Source organism: Neolamprologus multifasciatus, chromosome 7 (assembly GCF_963576455.1).
Source record: "Neolamprologus multifasciatus chromosome 7, fNeoMul1.2, whole genome shotgun sequence".
NCBI lineage: Eukaryota > Metazoa > Chordata > Actinopteri > Cichliformes > Cichlidae > Neolamprologus > Neolamprologus multifasciatus.
In genome coordinates, this window is record NC_140445.1 from 813,538 (window position 1) to 833,313 (window position 19,776).

Consider the following 19,776-nt stretch of genomic DNA (forward strand, 5'->3'; position numbering starts at 1 on the left):
CCGTGTCGTAGTTTTGTGAGGAGCTTTTTTGATATTTAATGGATCGATTACATTTTTTATTTCTCTCCGATATCTGATCCAGGAATTTGGGTCAATATCGGACCGATACGTGATATCGGATCGCTCCATCTCTAGTTTTCATGTCAGCCGAGTGATGTTGACGAATTCCTCACTACAAAAATGGCCATCTGCTCAGCCGCGCCCACTCAGTCCACGTCCACGCGGGTGTGCTCGACGTGACATCACCGTAACACAAACATGTTTACTTTGTCTGCCACTGATTTTCACTTTCCTGCTCTCCCTGTGGTGCCAGGTCTGTGTCACACCCTGATAGCGCTATCATCCACCCTGCACGTGTGTGTTTGTTTCAGTGTTACTGTAGTTGTTTCTGTTCCATCAGGATTTTATCAGCACCATATTTTTGGACCATAAGGCGCATTAAACAACAACAACAGTCAGAAAAGTCAAACTCAGCTCTTCCTCTCGCTTCCTTCCTTCCGCACCATCGATTCATTAATGTTGAATTCTCTGGTAGCTGCTCTGTAAATGGTAAATGGCCTGTATGTGTAAAGCGCTTTTACTAGTCCCCCATAGGGACCCCAAAGCGCTTTACACACCCAGTCATCCACCCATTCACACACTGGTGGAGGCAGCTACAGGTGTAGCCACAGCTGGGGCAGACAGAAGCGAGGCTGCCGTATCACGCCATTACGGTGGCCCCTAGAGACAAAACACTTGCAAACTCCAAAACATCTTGGCGCCATCTTGAGCAAAGATCAGGGTGTTGTTGTTCGGCGCCAGCCTTGAGCCCACAATTGGCGCCGAAGGGACGCCGCGTTATGATGGTGAACAGCTGAGGATAATTTCAAAGCTGCTCTTAAACACGCCGACGCTGGTCTCTCAATCTCCCGTTAATAGCTGCGAGTTTCTCCATGATGTCATCAACCTTCAGCTCCGTGGTCTTGTCTTTCTTTTGCTCAAAGAGCCGATTCTGAGACCTCACGACCGCAGTCAGCTGCTCCACGATGTGATCCAACTTTCCCTCAGATGTTCTGAGTATTCACTGCAGCTGTAGCGTCTCCAAACTCCATGCTGCACTCAGTGAGCCCTTTCTGAGAAGTCACGCCTCGTCCCATCGTTTCAGTCCCAGCGGGCGGCCTTGTGGGGGTTTGAACAGCCGGTTCAGCTTCCTTAATTCTCCGATGAGCCAGCTGTATAAATATAAATACACAAACAACACACACATGCTTTCAATTGTGTAATTTCAGTGATCTAGTAGCTGTTTCGGACGTTCAGTTAATGCTAGAAATGTGTTTTGGAGTTTGTACGTGTTTTGTCTCTAAGGGCCACCGTATATATTTATATATAAACATACATAAATAAAACCACTTTTTTTACATTAGTAATTCCTTTTGTGCATAATTTTATATTGTTGTTGATAATAAATTGATTAAAGCAACAAAACAACCTGAAGAGCCGGAGATGCCATCACTATCGTCACGGTTAAAGGCTTTGCAGGTTAGACTGAATCCCCTGGAGGGTTTCTTACATTATGGTTCATCAACACAGATCTGAAGATGCTGCACAGATCGATGTGTTGACCCTGTCTGCAGATCGTTGTGTCCCAGCAGTCCTGCTCCAGGGGGGGGTGTAGCAAGAGGAAAGGAGTGGATGGAGGGAATAAAAGAGTGGGGGGGCAGAGGGAGAAAGGAGCATGTTTTTGTGACCCAGAAAACACGACTTTCACAAACATTTAAGTCAAGTCGAGCGACACAGACGGTTCATAGGTTAGAGACCGTTGTCCCTCCTATGAAGGATTCACGTGAACAGTGGTTCTTTGAGGCGTTGTGAGGGTCGGTGAATGAAATCAAAGTGATGCTGTTGAGCTTTCTCTGATTTTCCAGCTTCACAAACTGCTCCAAACACTGTTTCAGGCTCTCGTTGATTTCAGTGAGAAATGAAAGTCCTGATGTGGACTCTGCTGTTTGCAACAGGCAGCGAATCAGAAGAAGCTTGGATGAAAGGGGAGGGGCTAAAACAGCATCTGGGTTAACTAATGTTCATCAGAAAATAAATGAGGATTATTTCAAACTTTCTCTGTGGTTGCACGTAAATCTGTAACTTCTCCATTCTGACCTGCAGAAAAACTGATGCTTCAGAGTTTCATTCATGGCAACAGCTGCACTGAAACTGTTGGGTCTGTGCATCCACATGCCCGCTAGTTTAGAGACTTATTCATCATGGAGACAACAAGACATAACAGAACATCTTCAGCTGGTTTTTCACTCGCGAACGAGGGAAGTTTCTGGTCAAGAAGCAGCTCTTGGAGCCCCCACTCCTGTCTCAGGCCCCAAATCCTTCAAAGAGCAGCTTCCCCGTAGCTCTTTATTGACATGGCAGTTACAACACAACACAAGCACCTCCCACCGTAAACCCCCCAATGGTTCTAAGACAAGGCACTGTGTGTGTGTGTGTTTGCAGTGCTGGACGTGGAGGACAGCAGCGAGGTGGTCGGCAGCCTGACGGTGTCCGTGGAGTGTCTGGAGGCTCTGCGCTCCATCACGGAGGAGGAGGAGACCGCCATCAGCTCGCTGTGAGGCCGAGCTGTGAGAGGTGGAGGCGTCTCAAATGTGACGTCTCTGTGTGGTTACGAGCGGCGAATAAAGACTGTGCTGTGAATACGACTTATTGTTTGCTCATCTTCACGCTCTGCTGCAGTTTAACTGTTTGTGTGTGAGAAATTAAACGTGCCTTAAAAGGCAAAAGAACGAATAAAAGTTTTTCTGTCTTGTACAAAACTTGTTTTGATTTGTTTTCTTCTTGCTTTGATAAAAATCTTCTTCCTGTCTGAGTCCTCACGTCTGTGATGGGCACCTCTGTAACAGGAATATTTGTAATAAATACAAGAATAAAGCAATTAAGCTTCTTTTTTTCTTTTATGAGTCACATGTTTCACATTTTCCCTTCTATCATTGTTTTTCCATATTTTTCTTTATTCACAGCGTTTTTATCCTATAATTTTGATCTCATTTTACTTCCGTACATGACGTAAGAAAAGCTGCATGTTCGGTGAGTCTGTGTGTCGTGAGCAGAATAAAACAATGATTGGAACAGGATGTGCTTAAGTTTACTCAGATAACAGGGTGTGAGTGTGATTTAGAAGCACAGGAAATGATTCAGGAAAGTCCTGGTGTGTAACTGTACAGTACGGACTTTACTGACAGTGGGTCATGAATGCCTCAGCTAATTAAACAGGAAGCCACAGCTACAAGCCTGGGGAGGACAGCCCCCCCAGACTGAACAATAGAATTAGTGGAAAACTACTGAAGAGGGGTGACACAGGGCAGCCCCCCCAGAAAGATCCTCACTTGATGCTTGCTGTGACTGCATGTAGTGGGATCTCCCAGCTTCAGCTTCATGTGACTCTTCTCCAGCTGGATATCAAAAGGAGCGGTGAGGTCAAGACGTGAACCTCAGCAGTATCAGGAATAACAAACTTAATAACAAAAGTCTAGTTAAACCATGTGACAAACCCGGACTCACCTGTGGGGTTAAACGTGTTTCTGCTCTGCTCCATGTTGTTTTTGTGAGGGCTGTGGGACGTCAGCTCCAGCTGACACGAGGAGGAGGAGGTGAGGAGGAGGTGAGGAGGAGGGAGCTCAGAGGAGACAGAGCAGCTGAGGACAGAGGGAGACTCGCCGCAGCAGGTAAATGTGAGTCTGACTTTAATTTGTGAAACTAATATTTTAAGGATTTTCAGGAAAAGATGGATTTCAGAGACTTCATCGCTCAGTGAGAGTTTCAGGTTTAAACTAGTCAGTTATCAGGAACCTGTGATCATATTTAGAATTTTATTTTGAAGGCAGCAAGGGCAGCACGGTGGTTAGCACTGTTGCCGCACAGCAAGAAGGTCCTGAGTTCAATTCCACCATCAGGCCGGGGTCTTTCTGTGTGGAGTTTGCATGTTCTCCCCGTGTTTGCGTGGGTTCCCTCCGGGTACTCCGGCTTCCTCCCACCGTCCAAAGACATGCAGCTTGTGGGGATAGGTTAATTGGATAATCCAAATTGCCACTAGGTGTGAATGTGAGTGTGAATGTGAGTGCGAATGGTTGTCTGTCCCTGTGTGTTGGCCCTGCGACAGACTGGCGACCTGTCCAGGGTGTACCCCGCCTCTCGCCCTATGACAGCTGGGATAGGCTCCAGCGCCCCCCGCGACCCTGAAAAGGAGAAGCGGAAGCGAATGGATGGATGGATTTTGAAGGCAGATTTAAAATGATTTCGATGATTAGTCTGGGCGGTTTCTGACCTCCGTACGGCAGCTCACACTGAGAGCTGTCGCTGCTGTATGGAGGTCAAATAATGCCTGAATAACTACAGAAAAGCAGAAGGATGGAGCCTGCTGCTCTCTGATTGGCTGAACTGACCTCGGGAGGTGCGGTGTGAGGCGCAGCCGTGACTCTACGGTCAGAAGCTTTATTTAAAAAACAGTTGAAATTATTCAGGCTGGGACTCTGAAGGACTTTCAGGTTTGATTGTGGCGATGCTTCGTCGCCTCACGTGTATTATTTGTTGTCTCTGCATCCGACGTCTCCATGACGACGGCATCGCCGCAGATTGTCCCCGTGAGGGAAACCAGCAGGACGCCCACGAGTCCAGCTGCTCGTGAAGGCTGACGGTTCAAATTCCACTCAGATCCCAGCGGAGACTCTGCGATCACAAACCTTCAAGAACTTTACAAACGTGAGAAGCTCAAGTTTGATTTAACAGAACGGGAACGCCATCGTTACCGCCACGGGGAGGAAAAGACTTCAAATACAGCTGCATTAGAGGCTTCGACACAACCTCAACTGGAAGATGATGCTCATCTCTAAATGTGGGTAAAAGGAGACCTGCTCTGAGCACACACCTGTCCCACCTGCTGAGAAGAGCCTGGATGTTTCCCAGAATGCATTGCAGGCCTCAGACTGAGGCTCCTGCTGTTTTTAACAGTTTAAATGATCTCCCTGGAAAAGTGATTACACAGAACCAAATATGGACTCGATCACCACCAACCAATCAAATCTCTGCACGACATCAGCAACCAAACACACCGACTCTGCAGAAAGACGGAAAATTAGAATCATGTGATCGTCATCATCACTTTTACCGTTGGTTTGCATTCTCCAATCGTCACTCCTCTTATGAAGGTCGATGCAGTCTGATGATTGATTAGACAGCTGCTCCACAAGAGCGTTTCCTTTTATTTGCCTCGCTGAGTGTCAGGAGCGCCGGCCTCAGTGATTCCTCGAGTAGTGCAGTAATAACCTGTTTTGTACATGGCAGAGGGAACCCTCAGCCTCTGAAGGACACACAGCCGTGCTGTTGCTGCAGTAACAAGAAATGGTGCAAAGAATAAAGATTAAAGGCCAGACGATATCCAAACACCCGTTCTTTCAGCCCGAGCCTTCTTTACAATAATGATGCTGATTTAGACACTCAGATTCACACAGATTGCACATTTGTCCTGCTGCCAAATGATTATGATTTACAAAACAGGCCGGTGTGCACATTTCATTCATCTAATCCTAGTTTTGCATATGCACAGAGTCGTTTGTGACAGGGTTTGTGAAACTCTGAACTGGTTCTCGTTCTCTTTGAATTTCTGCACGACCTGGTTTCATCTTAAATTCGTTAACACTGTCGACCCTGAAGAGATGACCCTGCGCCTCGACAAGGACGAGTTTCACCCTTTAAAATATGATGAGAAGAATTTCTGACCAAGCATATGATGAGACAACCTGAGTAATAATATGAGAATAAAACACGTAAAAGGAGATTCAAATGGGACCCATCAATCCCAGAGGGACTCAGATTCATTCAATTCAGTTTTATTTATAAAACTCACAACAACAGTCGCCTCAGGGAGCTTTATAATGTCAGGTAGATCCTACAATAATACAGAGAAACCCAACGATCTTATGACCCCCTATGAGCAGCACTTTGGCGACAGTGGGAAGGAAAAACTCCCTTTTAACAGGAAGAAACCTCCAGCAGAACCAGGCTCAGGGAGGGGCGGGGCCATCTGCTGTGATTGGTTGGGGTGAGAGAAGGAAGACAGGATAAAGACATGCTGTGGAAGAGAGACAGAGATTAATAACAGATATGATTCAGTGCAGAGAGGTCTGTTAACACATATCCGCTCTGATGGAAGAAGAGTAATTAGGATTACAGGCAGATCAAAACAAAAAGCTAGGTTTGATGCTTGCTGGCTTGTCCCTCCAGCTGCAGCAGCAAAGCTGGTCACCATGAGTCTGGACGAAGACGCCCGCTGGCTGGAGTGGGTGACCAAACAGTTTGAGACCATCGCCGGAGAGGACAAAGAGATTGACCTGGAGGAGTTCAAAACAGCTCTCAAGGTCAAAGAGGTGAGAATGGACGGGCAAGCAGTTTAGAAAGAACACCTGAGATGGGCCTCAATAACTCGTGTCCTCTAATTGTTCGCAGTCTTTCTTTGCTGAGCGTTTCTTCGCACTGTTCGACTCAGACGGCAGCGGCTCCATCAGCCTGGACGAACTGCTCAAAGCTCTGGACCTCCTGATCCACGGCAACGAGACCGACAAGCTCCGCTTCCTGTTCCAGGTCTACGACGTGGACGGTCAGCATTCGCTCATGCATCAACATTTACAACATTTACAACAAGAGTTATTTTCAAATGTTTCAGTCTGTCTAACAGTTGTAGATAAGAGATAACGTCCTGAAGCAAGTAGAGGTCAGTTATCAGTTTTATAACTCTGTAAAAGGCTGATGGGGTATCGTCGTCAGCCCGCCGGGCGACGGGGCAAGTTTCACTTAATCCTTTTTGCTTTCTGTCAACAGGCAGTGGTTCAATAGATCCAGACGAGCTGAAAACGGTTCTGAAGTCATGTTTGCGTGAGAGCGCCATCTCACTGCCGGAGGAGAAGCTGGATGACCTCACACTGGCTCTGTTTGAGTCCGCCGATAAAGACAACAGCGGCTCCATCACCTTTGAGGAGCTCAAAGCTGAACTGGAGACGTTCCCCGAGGTGATGGAGAACCTCACCATCAGGTCAGTACTGATGTCTGTTTATACACCTGTAAACCTGCAGACCTGCTAATACACCTGTAAACCTGCAGACCTGTTTATACACCTGTAAACCTGCAGACCTGTTTATACACCTGTAAACCTGCAGACCTGCTTATACACCTGTAAACCTGCAGACCTGCTAATACACCTGTAAACCTGCAGACCTGCTTATACACCTGTAAACCTGCAGACCTGCTAATACACCTGTAAACCTGCAGACCTGTTTATACACCTGTAAACCTGCAGACCTGCTTATACACCTGTAAACCTGCAGACCTGTTTATACACCTGTAAACCTGCAGACCTGCTTATACACCTGTAAACCTGCAGACCTGTTTATACACCTGTAAACCTGCAGACCTGTTTATACACCTGTAAACCTGCAGACCTGTTTATACACCTGTAAACCTGCAGACCTGCTTATACACCTGTAAACCTGCAGACCTGCTAATACACCTGTAAACCTGCAGACCTGCTAATACACCTGTAAACCTGCAGACCTGTTTATACACCTGTAAACCTGCAGACCTGCTTATACACCTGTAAACCTGCAGACCTGTTTATACACCTGTAAACCTGCAGACCTGCTTATACACCTGTAAACCTGCAGACCTGTTTATACACCTGTAAACCTGCAGACCTGTTTATACACCTGTAAACCTGCAGACCTGTTTATACACCTGTAAACCTGCAGACCTGCTTATACACCTGTAAACCTGCAGACCTGTTAATACACCTGTAAACCTGCAGACCTGCTTATACACCTGTAAACCTGCAGACCTGCTAATACACCTGTAAACCTGCAGACCTGTTTATACACCTGTAAACCTGCAGACCTGCTTATACACCTTTAAACCTGCAGACCTGTTTATACACCTGTAAACCTGCAGACCTGCTTATACAACTGTAAACCTGCAGACCTGCTTATACACCTGTAAACCTGCAGACCTGCTAATACACCTGTAAACCTGCAGACCTGTTTATACACCTGTAAACCTGCAGACCTGCTTATACACCTGTAAACCTGCAGACCTGCTAATACACCTGTAAACCTGCAGACCTGTTTATACACCTGTAAACCTGCAGACCTGTTTATACACCTGTAAACCTGCAGACCTGCTAATACACCTGTAAACCTGCAGACCTGTTTATACACCTGTAAACCTGCAAACCTGCTAATACACCTGTAAACCTGCAGACCTGTTTATACACCTGTAAACCTGCAGACCTGCTAATACACCTGTAAACCTGCAGACCTGCTAATACACCTGTAAACCTGCAGACCTGCTTATACACCTCTAAACCTGCAGACCTGTTTATACACCTGTAAACCTGCAGACCTGTTTATACACCTGTAAACCTGCAAACCTGCTAATACACCTGTAAACCTGCAGACCTGCTAATACACCTGTAAACCTGCAGACCTGTTTATACACCTGTAAACCTGCAGACCTGCTAATACACCTGTAAACCTGCAGACCTGCTTATACACCTGTAAACCTGCAGACCTGTTTATACACCTGTAAACCTGCAGACCTGCTTATACACCTGTAAACCTGCAGACCTGCTAATACACCTGTAAACCTGCAGACCTGCTAATACACCTGTAAACCTGCAGACCTGCTTATACACCTGTAAACCTGCAGACCTGCTAATACACCTGTAAACCTGCAGATCTGCTAATACACCTGTAAACCTGCAGATCTGCTAATACACCTGTAAACCTGCAGACCTGCTTATACACCTGTAAACCTGCAGACCTGTTTATACACCTGTAAACCTGCAGACCTGTTTATACACCTGTAAACCTGCAGACCTGCTTATACACCTGTAAACGTGCAGACCTGTTTATACACCTGTAAACCTGCAGACCTGCTAATACACCTGTAAACCTGCAGACCTGCTAATACACCTGTAAACCTGCAGACCTGCTAATACACCTGTAAACCTGCAGACCTGCTAATACACCTGTAAACCTGCAGACCTGCTTATACACCTGTAAACCTGCAGACCTGTTTATACACCTGTAAACCTGCAGACCTGCTTATACACCTGTAAACCTGCAGACCTGTTTATACACCTGTAAACCTGCAGACCTGCTTATACACCTGTAAACCTGCAGACCTGCTTATACACCTGTAAACCTGCAGACCTGTTTATACACCTGTAAACCTGCAGACCTGCTAATACACCTGTAAACCTGCAGACCTGCTTATACACCTGTAAACCTGCAGACCTGCTAATACACCTGTAAACCTGCAGACCTGCTAATACACCTGTAAACCTGCAGACCTGCTAATACACCTGTAAACCTGCAGACCTGCTTATACACCTGTAAACCTGCAGACCTGCTAATACACCTGTAAACCTGCAGACCTGTTTATACACCTGTAAACCTGCAAACCTGCTAATACACCTGTAAACCTGCAGACCTGTTTATACACCTGTAAACCTGCAGACCTGCTAATACACCTGTAAACCTGCAGACCTGCTAATACACCTGTAAACCTGCAGACCTGCTTATACACCTCTAAACCTGCAGACCTGTTTATACACCTGTAAACCTGCAGACCTGTTTATACACCTGTAAACCTGCAAACCTGCTAATACACCTGTAAACCTGCAGACCTGCTAATACACCTGTAAACCTGCAGACCTGTTTATACACCTGTAAACCTGCAGACCTGCTAATACACCTGTAAACCTGCAGACCTGCTAATACACCTGTAAACCTGCAGACCTGCTTATACACCTGTAAACCTGCAGACCTGCTTATACACCTGTAAACCTGCAGACCTGCTAATACACCTGTAAACCTGCAGACCTGCTAATACACCTGTAAACCTGCAGACCTGCTTATACACCTGTAAACCTGCAGACCTGCTAATACACCTGTAAACCTGCAGATCTGCTAATACACCTGTAAACCTGCAGATCTGCTAATATACCTGTAAACGTGCAGACCTGTTTATACACCTGTAAACCTGCAGACCTGCTTATACACCTGTAAACCTGCAGACCTGCTTATACACCTGTAAACCTGCAGACCTGTTTATACACCTGTAAACCTGCAGACCTGCTAATACACCTGTAAACCTGCAGACCTGTTTATACACCTGTAAACCTGCAGACCTGCTAATACACCTGTAAACCTGCAGACCTGCTAATACACCTGTAAACCTGCAGACCTGTTTATACACCTGTAAACCTGCAGACCTGTTTATACACCTGTAAACCTGCAGACCTGCTTACACACCTGTAAACCTGCAGACCTGCTAATACACCTGTAAACCTGCAGACCTGTTTATACACCTGTTCTGTTTTTCATCTTCAGCGCTGCTAATTGGCTGAAGCCTCCTGATCTGGACCAGAAGAAGCGTCAGACCCCTCGCTACCTGACCCGGGCCTACTGGCAGAACAACAGCCGGAAGCTGCTGTTCCTGGCTGTGTACTCCCTCCTTAACCTGCTGCTGTTCATCGTCGCCATGTTGCGCCACAGCTACGGCGGGCCTTGGTTCATGGTGGCCAAAGGCTGCGGCCAGTGCCTCAACTTTAACTGCACCTTCGTCATGGTATGACACAAACTGCATCCGTACCTGTCTGTGCCTCTTTCCCTCCATCGTGGTGCCGGTGCAAGAAGTGGCTTCCGGTGGAGAGCCGGTTCTCCCACAGTGCCTTTTCGGCTTCAGCCAGCATTTCCATTAGCATCATGTTCCATCCACACTATGGTGGACATGAGATGTGAGCTGCATAAGTGGAACATCTAAAAGGCCGTCTTTGCTGCATTAACCCCTGACATAGCCACCATCACGTCCAGTCTGGACCAGTTGGAGGCAGTGAAACCAGTTCTAATGCCAGCACCACATGGCGCCACATTTCTACACATAACACTCATGAAAAGGTTTTTAAATTTGATGCACTACTCACAGCAGATCATACCTAAACCCATCAGAGCTGTATCAGAGAACTAAACTGATTGTGGATATAAAACAGTAATTTTACTGACTGATGTTTTCTGTCTACACAAAAAAGCAACAAAAGCAATAAAGTAACAAACGTGCAGCTGCTCCTGTTTATGTGGGTGCTGTCTGCACCAACCACAGTATTTATCACAGTCATTAAACTCGTGATCACCCAGCAGAATGAAGCCACCAGCTAAACCTGTGAGGCAATAATCATTGCACCACAGCTGAGTACTTTCACACAAAGGAATCAGCCGAGAGGGGGCTGTGCTGTGTGTTAGTGTCCAGCAGAGGGCAGCACAGACCAGCTGCTGCCACGTTTCCTTCTCTATTTATCTTTAAGTGCAAAACAGTGCAGCTGAAAACAAAACACACATGTGCTGATTCAAATCAGAGCTGCCTGCAAACTCAGATAAAGCCAGGAAAGAGAAAACACCAGGAGTCAGATCAGCAAGCTGCATCACTGAGCCTGGACCCGCTGCATCATCGTGTGTGGTGTCACATGACAGTATGAGCATAAGTCCAGCTGAAATCTTAGCACACGCGTGTTGTGGTGGCGTCTTTGTTTCCAGGTGCTGATGCTGCGGCGCTGTTTGACCTGGCTCAGGGCCACGTGGGTGGTGAGGGTGTTTCCTCTGGATCAGAACATCCTGCTGCACCAGATTGTGGGCTACGCCATCCTCGGATTCACGCTGGTGCACACCGCCGCACACGCCTTTAACTTCGGTATAAGCACACACCCACAAGCACACAGGTGTATACAGGTGTAAACAGGTGTAGACTGGCGTCCCGGTGCTGTGTGTCTCAGTCCAGATGACGGCGAGCGGCGAGTACAGCCTGTGGGAGTACCTGCTGACCACCCGCCCTGGGATTGGCTGGGTGAAGGGGACAGCCTCGCTGACCGGAGTCGTCCTGCAGGTGCTGATCTGCCTCATGGTGCTCTGCTCCAGCACGTTCGTGCGCCGCAGCGGACACTTCGAGGTAACAGACACGGTTTTCTCTGCGTGCGTGGTCTGCTTCCTGCCGCGAGGTGCTGACCGCCGTTTCCTCCGCAGGTCTTTTACTGGTCTCACCTGTCCTACGTGTGGGTTTGGATCCTGCTGATCATTCACTGTGCAAACTTCTGGAAGTGGTTCGTGGTTCCAGGTCTGGTGTTCGTGCTGGAGAAGATCGTGGGGATCGCCGTGTCCCATATGGGCGGCCTCTACATCGTGGAGGTCAACCTGCTGCCTTCCAAGGTGCCGAACACAAAGCGAGCCCGGCGCCCCGATCGGAGCCTGAGGTCCACCGATGTCTGATGGCGTTTTTTGTCTGTCAGGTGACTCATCTGGTGATCAAGCGTCCCCAGTTCTTCCAGTTCAAACCTGGAGATTATGTCTTCATCAACATCCCAGTGATCGCCAAATATGAGTGGCACCCGTTCACCATCAGCAGCGCTCCCGAGCAGTCAGGTACACCTCACACTCTCAACACTGAGACAATGAGCTGAGAGACTCCAGCAGGTGTAACTGTGGATGGCAGAACCTTCAGCTGAGAACGTTGGTTTGTGTTTATTGATCCTCTGATGAGATTTCAGGTAAAAGCTTTGGTCTCCTTTTCGTTTCTCTGTAGGTTTTTAACCGTCTAATGAAACTGGTGTAAGTTCTGTGTCTGGTTCTGCAGATACTCTGTGGCTGCACATCCGCTCAATGGGCCAGTGGACCACCCGGCTGTATGAGTACTTCAGAGAGCTGGACAGCGAGGCTCCGGGTCCCAACAGACTCGCCACCAGCCTGCGGAAGCGCCGGCAGCTGCCGAGAGCTCAGGTTAGACTCTGACACACCTGCGCTCGCTGCGTCTCCGCCTGCTTCCTGTGCGTGACATCTCCAATGTGGTTTCCTGTAGGATGACCTGTTCAGCTCTGCTGACGGTAACGGAGCCGTGGCGTCTAATGAGGACGGCGCCATCGAGCTGACGATGTACCGACAGAGCGGCTCGCCGTCGGGCGAGGCCTCCGAGTCCGGAGCTCAGGGACTCGTGCAACCTTTTCCAGACGGTCTGGGATCAGCAGAGCGAGGAGAGGTCAGCACTGAGAAGAACGAACCACATCATAAGTCTGAGACGTTCAACCCTGCGTCGTAACGATCGCTATGAAGGGCCACACATGTGGAGTTTATCTACACGCTTCAATAAATCAGCAACATAAATACAAATATCCTCGATCATATTGTTGGAAATCTCTTTTATCAGTTCCAGAAAACATGCAGTTAAATAACACCTGCATCTGCAAGCCACTTTGCCCCCCTCCCTACTGAAATATATTTGAACCAGTAAACTTACAGAAATCTGACGACTCCTTCAGTGTGTGTTTGGTTTACTGACAGAAGAGTTTTAGTTCATGTGTTTCTGGTTTGCAGATTTCTGCCCAGCTGACTGAGAACCACAGATTCTGCAACATCAAGGTGAGGAGCTCAGAGCATGAGTCAGTTTTTATATGATTGTGTATAAGTTACAGTGAGGAGAGCTCTGCGGCAGTGTTGAACGAGCAATTATTGTCATTATCTTATCAGCCTTTGCACACAGTATCAGTTTTCCCCTGAAAGTCTAAAAAGCCCAAAATTTGGAGGTTGGGTGGAGGAACATGTTATCAAAATGGGCTTAAACTCCCTGACAGTTGGTAGTTCAGGCAGTTTCGGCTCCTTTTAGGGCAGCAAGAGATTCATATGTTCAGATTCAGATTCTTCGGTTTATGTGTGAAAAACTTGGTTTGGGTTTACACCAGGGGTGGGCAATCTAGTCCCCGAGGGCCGGCGTCCCTGCAGGTGTCCTCGAACCAACACAGCTGGTTTAAATGGCTAAATTAGCTCCTCAACATGTCCTGAAGTTCTCCAGAGGCCTGGTAATGAGCTAATCATGTGATTGACCCAAGGTGAGATCTAAAAGCTGCAGAGACACCCCTCGTGGACTGAGATTGCCCACCCCTGGTTTACACTGACAGCTTTGATTTTGCAACGTTTTTGTTTGTATTTCTTTGTATTTCTTTTGTGGTGGATTTTTTTGTGAAGCACTTTGTGATTGTTATCTGTGAAATGTGCTATATAAATATATAAATACATTTTACTTACTATATGTAGACAAAAAGGATTTTTCCATGTTTTTGCAGTGAGACCTGGCAGATCCATCACATTGCCTTTGCTTCGTTCTCAGCACTGTTTCTATCATCTGTGTTTCTTTGAGTTTGTGTAAAAACTGACTCTGCTGGAACATAGAGCTCAAAGAGAGCGAACATTGGTCAGAGTCATTGTGCTGTTTCAGCTTTAGCCGAAACTACACAGGACCGAGAGTAGAACCCTGAGGAACACCTCTGACACTCGGTGAATCTGTTAACCTTCAGCTGACGCAGGCGTAGTTTGTCAGGAATCACTCGTTTCAGACGCAGCTTCTTGTTGAATGTCTGCCATGTGACAGTGTTACGTAGACGGGCCGTACGGGACTCCGACACGGCAGATCTTTGCCTCCGAACACGCCGTTCTGATCGGGGCAGGAATCGGCATCACACCCTTCGCCTCCATCCTGCAAAGCATCATGTACCGGTAAGATGCCCACAGACCTGTGCTCCACCCCTCAGCCCCTCCATCAGCCCAGCTGTTCAAGTCATGTGTAAAGTGCAGGTTTATAATCAGCTGTAATCTGTCGACATGCTGGACGTTTATTCAGGATCAATGAGAATAAGCTGCGGCTCCACTGATGTTCAGCTTTGCCAGAAAATTAGACTCATGTGATACTGGATCATTTTCAACAATAAATAAAACAAAAGCAAATATTTTAATTTCATTTTGTTTAATTGTTCATTTTTTTTACTTTTAGGACTCAGAAGGTTCGACGAGTTATAATTAAGTCTCTCGTGTTCAGTCTCCCTCTCCACCGTTTGTTTTTACAGCGAGTAAAATCATGAATATAAAACTGACTCCAGGTGTTTCTGTGGCTCAGGTACCGCATGAGGAAGCAGAACTGTCCCAGCTGTAAATACTCGTGGTGCGAGAACATCAAAGACAGCGAGATGAAGCTGCGCAAAGTAAGAAAAGTGCATCCCAACAGCAGCTCACTGTACTGCAATGAAGCACACGTGGACACCAGGATGTTCTTCCCCCTGCAGGTTGACTTCATCTGGATCAACAGAGACCAGAAGTCCTTCGAGTGGTTTGTCAGTTTGCTCACCAAACTGGAGATGGACCAGGCCGACGAGGAGCCGGAAGGTGAGAGAGATGCTTCAAATTAGAGAGGGAAAGAGGACTGATGGAAAAGAAGTGATGCAGAGGGAGGATCGGGGATCTGAACAAAGTGAGGGTGAAGGATGTCTGCAGGTCTGCAGCTTTCAGTGCGGCTCAGTTAGAGTATTACGAGAGATACAGGTTTTGGAAGCGCTTATGTTTGCATCAAAAGAAATAAACATATGATCAGACTGGGGAAACAATGTGGCTTTATAATGGGTGGGGGTAATGCCAGAACAACAGACCAAATCCAGGATATGACCTTTGGAATGGGTAGGAAATGTTATGTACTGTAGAAGCCCAAAACTTTCCAGGCAGGAGGTAAAATCTCTGGAAAAGGGGATTTTATTATTGTCCATATGAATATTGAATCATCAACAATGATCAGATTTGGAGAAAGTACAGAGAAATGAGTGAAGTTCATTTAAAAACTCCTTGTTTGGCTTAGGTGGCCGATAAACAGTACATATGATGGTGGGGGTAGATCCAGGGAGCTGTAGTGCAGTGTATTCAAATGAATGGGAGGGAGGGGCAGAGACAGGGGCTGTGTCCCAGTTCAGGGTCTGCAGCCTTAAAGGCCGCATTTTAAGGCTGATTACGTCACAACGACGCGACGAAGGCTGTCCCAATTCGAAGGCTGCTCGAAATGCGGCCCTCAAATGCGTCCTTCATTTCCCTGAATTTTAAGGCTGTGGCGGTGTAGACTTCAGTCGTGTCCAAATTCATGGGCTGCATCCTCCTGAGGACCCGGCCTTCGCGGTCTACGTGTGCTAAATGTGTCTAAATGTGACGGTCTAGCCTTCAGATCTGCGTCACCGCTGTCTCGGTGGAGTTTAATAAACTCGGCCGTCTGCTCCTTGCTGTCTAAAATATAACACTGGCGTAAACTCTCAACCGTCTCACACTTCTGTTTAATCAGTTTTCTGTTTGACGTTTAGTCAGCTGTGTACAAACCAAGGAGGATTAATAAAGTTTTATCTAATCTAATAACTTTAATCTCAGCCAAACCGATTTACTCACGAACAAACAAAACACTGAAAAAAGCCCAACAATAACATTCACTTGTCTAAGTGACTTATATATCACGTTTAACCTGAGTAGCGAAAGTCCGCGGTGATCTGAAAATGATGTGCCGGGAGTTGTGCCGTTCTCGGCGGCTTCAGTGACCCTCGAGCTCCCGGCGAGCTATCGAGCTGGTGGGTAGCAGACGTCTCCGAAAACGTCGAAGCACTTTTGCAAATATGCGATATCTTGATAAACCGAGCAGATATTTGATGTTTACACAGCTACTTTCTCGCCTAGGAGTGCAGTCATTGAGAGAAACAAAGTCATTGGGCTGTTGCCATGTTTCAGTCAAGCAAAGAAAGTCCAACTTACGATCACAGAGGAGATCATGTACGAGATGTCCTTTACCAGTGAGAGAGCGGATGTTTAATAGACCGAAGTTGATGCTGGAGTTGCCATGCTGGACAGTAGGCTTAGTTGATCTAGCCCGGTGGGCCAGCACACTGTGGTCAACAGCCCGGTCAGTCTTGCAGGGAGGACGACGAGTTTTTGACCAGATGGAAAATATTGAGTTAGTGTCACTGATGTTGAACTTCCGGCGAAGCCCTCGGTGGATATACCTGCGGCGGGGCTGGAAGGCGATGTCCGGGTAGAAGTTTAGAGCCACAGGTGGAGAGACAGCCAGGCAAAAACAGAGCAAAAGATCCGTAGCAGAGTACTGGAGAAGAGCTGTCGCCGGGTGATGAATGATGGATAAAAACCCAGGTGAGCACGAGCCACACCAACACCCTGTGGATCCACATCTTAATCAGGGCCGAGCACTGAACACAGACGGAGGGACCGAACAACCAGCTGACAGCTGCAGCGCACGCAATAGAAGCCCGCAGATAGTGCGAAAACAAGTCAAAACAGGGTTGCGCCTTAGATACTTGGTCCAAATTGTCGTCAGCAACTGAAAAAAAATTATAATAAAAATAGTAATAATAATAACCGGTGAGCAGCGGCAGCCAAGCACGCCAACGTTCACTCGACCGGAAGTCCAATATCTCCTGTGAATATTGATCATACAGACGTCTGTGAGGGAAGTCTTCATCTCTGAGCTCAGTAAACACTTTCCTGATGAGTTTATGGTCTCAGTCACTGGTTTCAGGTCTTAAGAAATAAAACGAGTTCATTTTGGAAATGATGATGTCATTAGAGACACAAAGCAGCAGATTGGGACAAGCTGTGCGCTCGTTAACACAAAGCTGATGTTTGTTAGGACGCTTCCTGGAGATGCACATGTACATGACGTCGGCGCTCAGCAAGAACGACATGAAGGCCATTGGCCTGCAGATGGCGCTCGACCTTCTGGCCAAGAAGGAGAAGAGAGACTCGATCACTGGACTGAGGACCAGAACCCAACCGGGCCGACCCGAGTGGGGGAAGGTGAGGCGTTGCGTTGGTTTAACTTGGTCTTCTTCTTTTCTGTTATTGGTATTTTTCAAGGAGAGTTTGGGACCCTTCCTGAATAGTTTTGGAAGGTTTTGGTAGAGTGTCCTCTTTGGGTGACATGAGATCCTGGACCTGATAAAGTAACGTTGGGCTAAATCAGACTGGCTCAACACGGCGAAAATGTTTTGGCTTTAAATAAAGGCTACAAACAGGAAACAGCGTCCATGGACATCTGCTTCTCGGGGGGACATTCGCACCAGAGTCACCACACATGAGTTCATCACAAATTCGGAAAGTTCTCCTTAAAATTAAAAGACTGAAAAATTTAGCAATGAAGGAGTCTTTAATTTTTGAAGCATCATTTGATGTTTGCTATCTCTGAGGTTTCAGGCTGCCATGGATGGCCATTTAAAACATTTAAGGTCCTGGATGTTAGTTCCTAAAGGAAACTACTTCTTCTGGAGTTTATTTTATTGAAGCAGAGGGGAGACCGAGACATGATGGATCTCCAATAGCGGTTTAGTTTTATCAATCGAGGAGCGTCGGTGTGTTTTGCAGTATCAGCTCCTAATAAAATACTCTGTGTGTTTCAGGTGTTTCAGAAGGTGTCTGAGGAGAACAAAGGGAAGGTACATGTGTTTTACTGCGGCGCTCCCGCTCTGGCCAAAGTCATCAAAGCTCAGTGTGAACACTTCGGCTTCAACTTCTACAAGGAGAACTTCTGAGGAGGTCACGGGCCGTCAGCACACACCTGCAGCTGTGTGTGTGTGTGTATCGCTGATGTTGTGGAGACATTAATCATTTTATGTGTTCACATTTTGTTGGACCTGCCTCCTTTTTGGGGCTGTGACGTACAGAGTATGGGGCTTGGTTGAAAGTGACCTATTGTGAGAGCAGCTTCGCATGATTTACAGCTCAAAATAATCCTTCTTTATCTGAAACTGGCCCTGGGAACTTCCTTTCAATGTGGAATAAAGACAATTTGTGTTGTATTTGTATTTGTTGTAACTTCTGCTGCCCTCTTGGAAAAAAAAGAGACCTGGTCTCTCAGTGAGACTTTTCCCTGCACAGGTTAGAGAAATGTCCCAGTAATGTTTATGGACCTTATGGGTTTGTATGGAAGCTTGTTTCTACTACTGGAAAAAGAAAGTGCCATCCACGAGTAAACAAAGTTAACAAAAAAAAGCTATTTTTAAAAACTTTTCTCTGAGTAATTTTTATGAAAAGTTTGACTTATCAATTTGAAATGTTAGGATACTAAACCTAAATTTGGACTTTTTCACAAAAATACTTGTGTATGGTACATCTTTATTTAATAATAAAATCTAATCTTCTTTGTTATTTTCCTTATTTTCGATTTTAATAATTACTGTGTCTGATCCATCTGTGGCAGGTTATCGTGTTAATGATGTTTATGTGTATGAACTGTCCAAATAAAAACAAATAAATAAACATTTCTGATCTCTTTAATAAAAGCAACTGTTTCCAGGCTTTCTAATCGATGTCAGAGCTACTTCCTGCTGCCCAACAATAAATGATGGGACTCCAGTGCTTGAATTACCCTCACAATAAAGCGTGAAACCGCCTTTCTTAAAAACAGTTTCTTTGCTGGCTTCATTTCCGGGCAGCGCCATTAAACCCCTGGCGCAGGTGAGCAGACTCTTTCGTGATCGACGATTTTGTATCTGGGCTCTGTTGGTAGGTCTGAGTATGTGGCTAGCGAGCAGCTAGCAGGTTACGCAGTAGCAGTTTGACGTCGGGCAGCCTCTTTAAAATCGGACCAATGCCTTAGAAAAGCTTCTCTGTTCGCCCCCGTCTTGTAATACGAGCGCTGCCCGTTGAGGCCAGCGGTCGGTGCTCGGTAGAAGATCGGGATAAAGCGGAGGATCTTAGCGTACCGGCGCTCGTTGGTCACGGTCTCCGTTTTGGCCGAGCTAGCAGAGCTAGCTGTTCAGTAGCTCTTAGCGCCGCAATGGATCCATAAAGGAAGGTAGGCCCGGCTCACAGCAGCAGCCTCTCATTCACGCCCTGTTCGCTCTCT

At 46.8% G+C, this 19,776-nt stretch overlaps 3 protein-coding genes across 10 annotated transcripts in view; all 3 read left to right on the top strand.

The window, feature by feature from the left end:
- The window catches only part of rpgrip1l (RPGRIP1 like), a 19,539-nt gene extending 15,284 nt beyond the window's left edge, over positions 1-4,255 (top strand). For all 3 annotated transcript variants that reach the window (XM_085168858.1, XM_085168861.1, XM_085168859.1), the window contains one exon: positions 2,482-4,255. In XM_085168858.1, the coding sequence (XP_085024984.1) occupies positions 2,482-2,597 (116 nt within the window). In that variant the 3' untranslated portion in view covers positions 2,598-4,255. The remainder of the gene's footprint in view (positions 1-2,481) is intronic.
- Positions 3,643-19,180, top strand: nox5 (NADPH oxidase, EF-hand calcium binding domain 5). The gene is made up of 17 exons (XM_085168876.1): positions 3,643-3,713; positions 6,262-6,404; positions 6,484-6,634; positions 6,856-7,066; positions 10,419-10,656; positions 11,619-11,772; positions 11,855-12,027; positions 12,102-12,284; positions 12,365-12,497; positions 12,709-12,851; positions 12,931-13,107; positions 13,443-13,487; positions 14,494-14,618; positions 15,016-15,100; positions 15,182-15,281; positions 17,563-17,729; positions 18,329-19,180. Exons 2-17 carry the CDS (start codon positions 6,285-6,287, stop codon positions 18,458-18,460), a joined length of 2,337 nt encoding a protein of 778 aa, XP_085025002.1. The 5' UTR covers positions 3,643-3,713; positions 6,262-6,284; the 3' UTR covers positions 18,461-19,180.
- Positions 19,181-19,276: 96 nt separating this feature from the next.
- Positions 19,277-19,776, top strand: part of ambra1b (autophagy/beclin-1 regulator 1b) — a 32,408-nt gene continuing 31,908 nt past the window's right edge. For 4 of the 6 annotated variants that reach the window (XR_014875421.1, XM_085168849.1, XM_085168853.1 and 1 more), the window contains exon 1: positions 19,442-19,725. The gene's annotated coding sequence lies outside the window, so the exon portion shown is untranslated. The other 2 variants (XM_085168850.1, XM_085168852.1) reach the window with 2 other exon arrangements.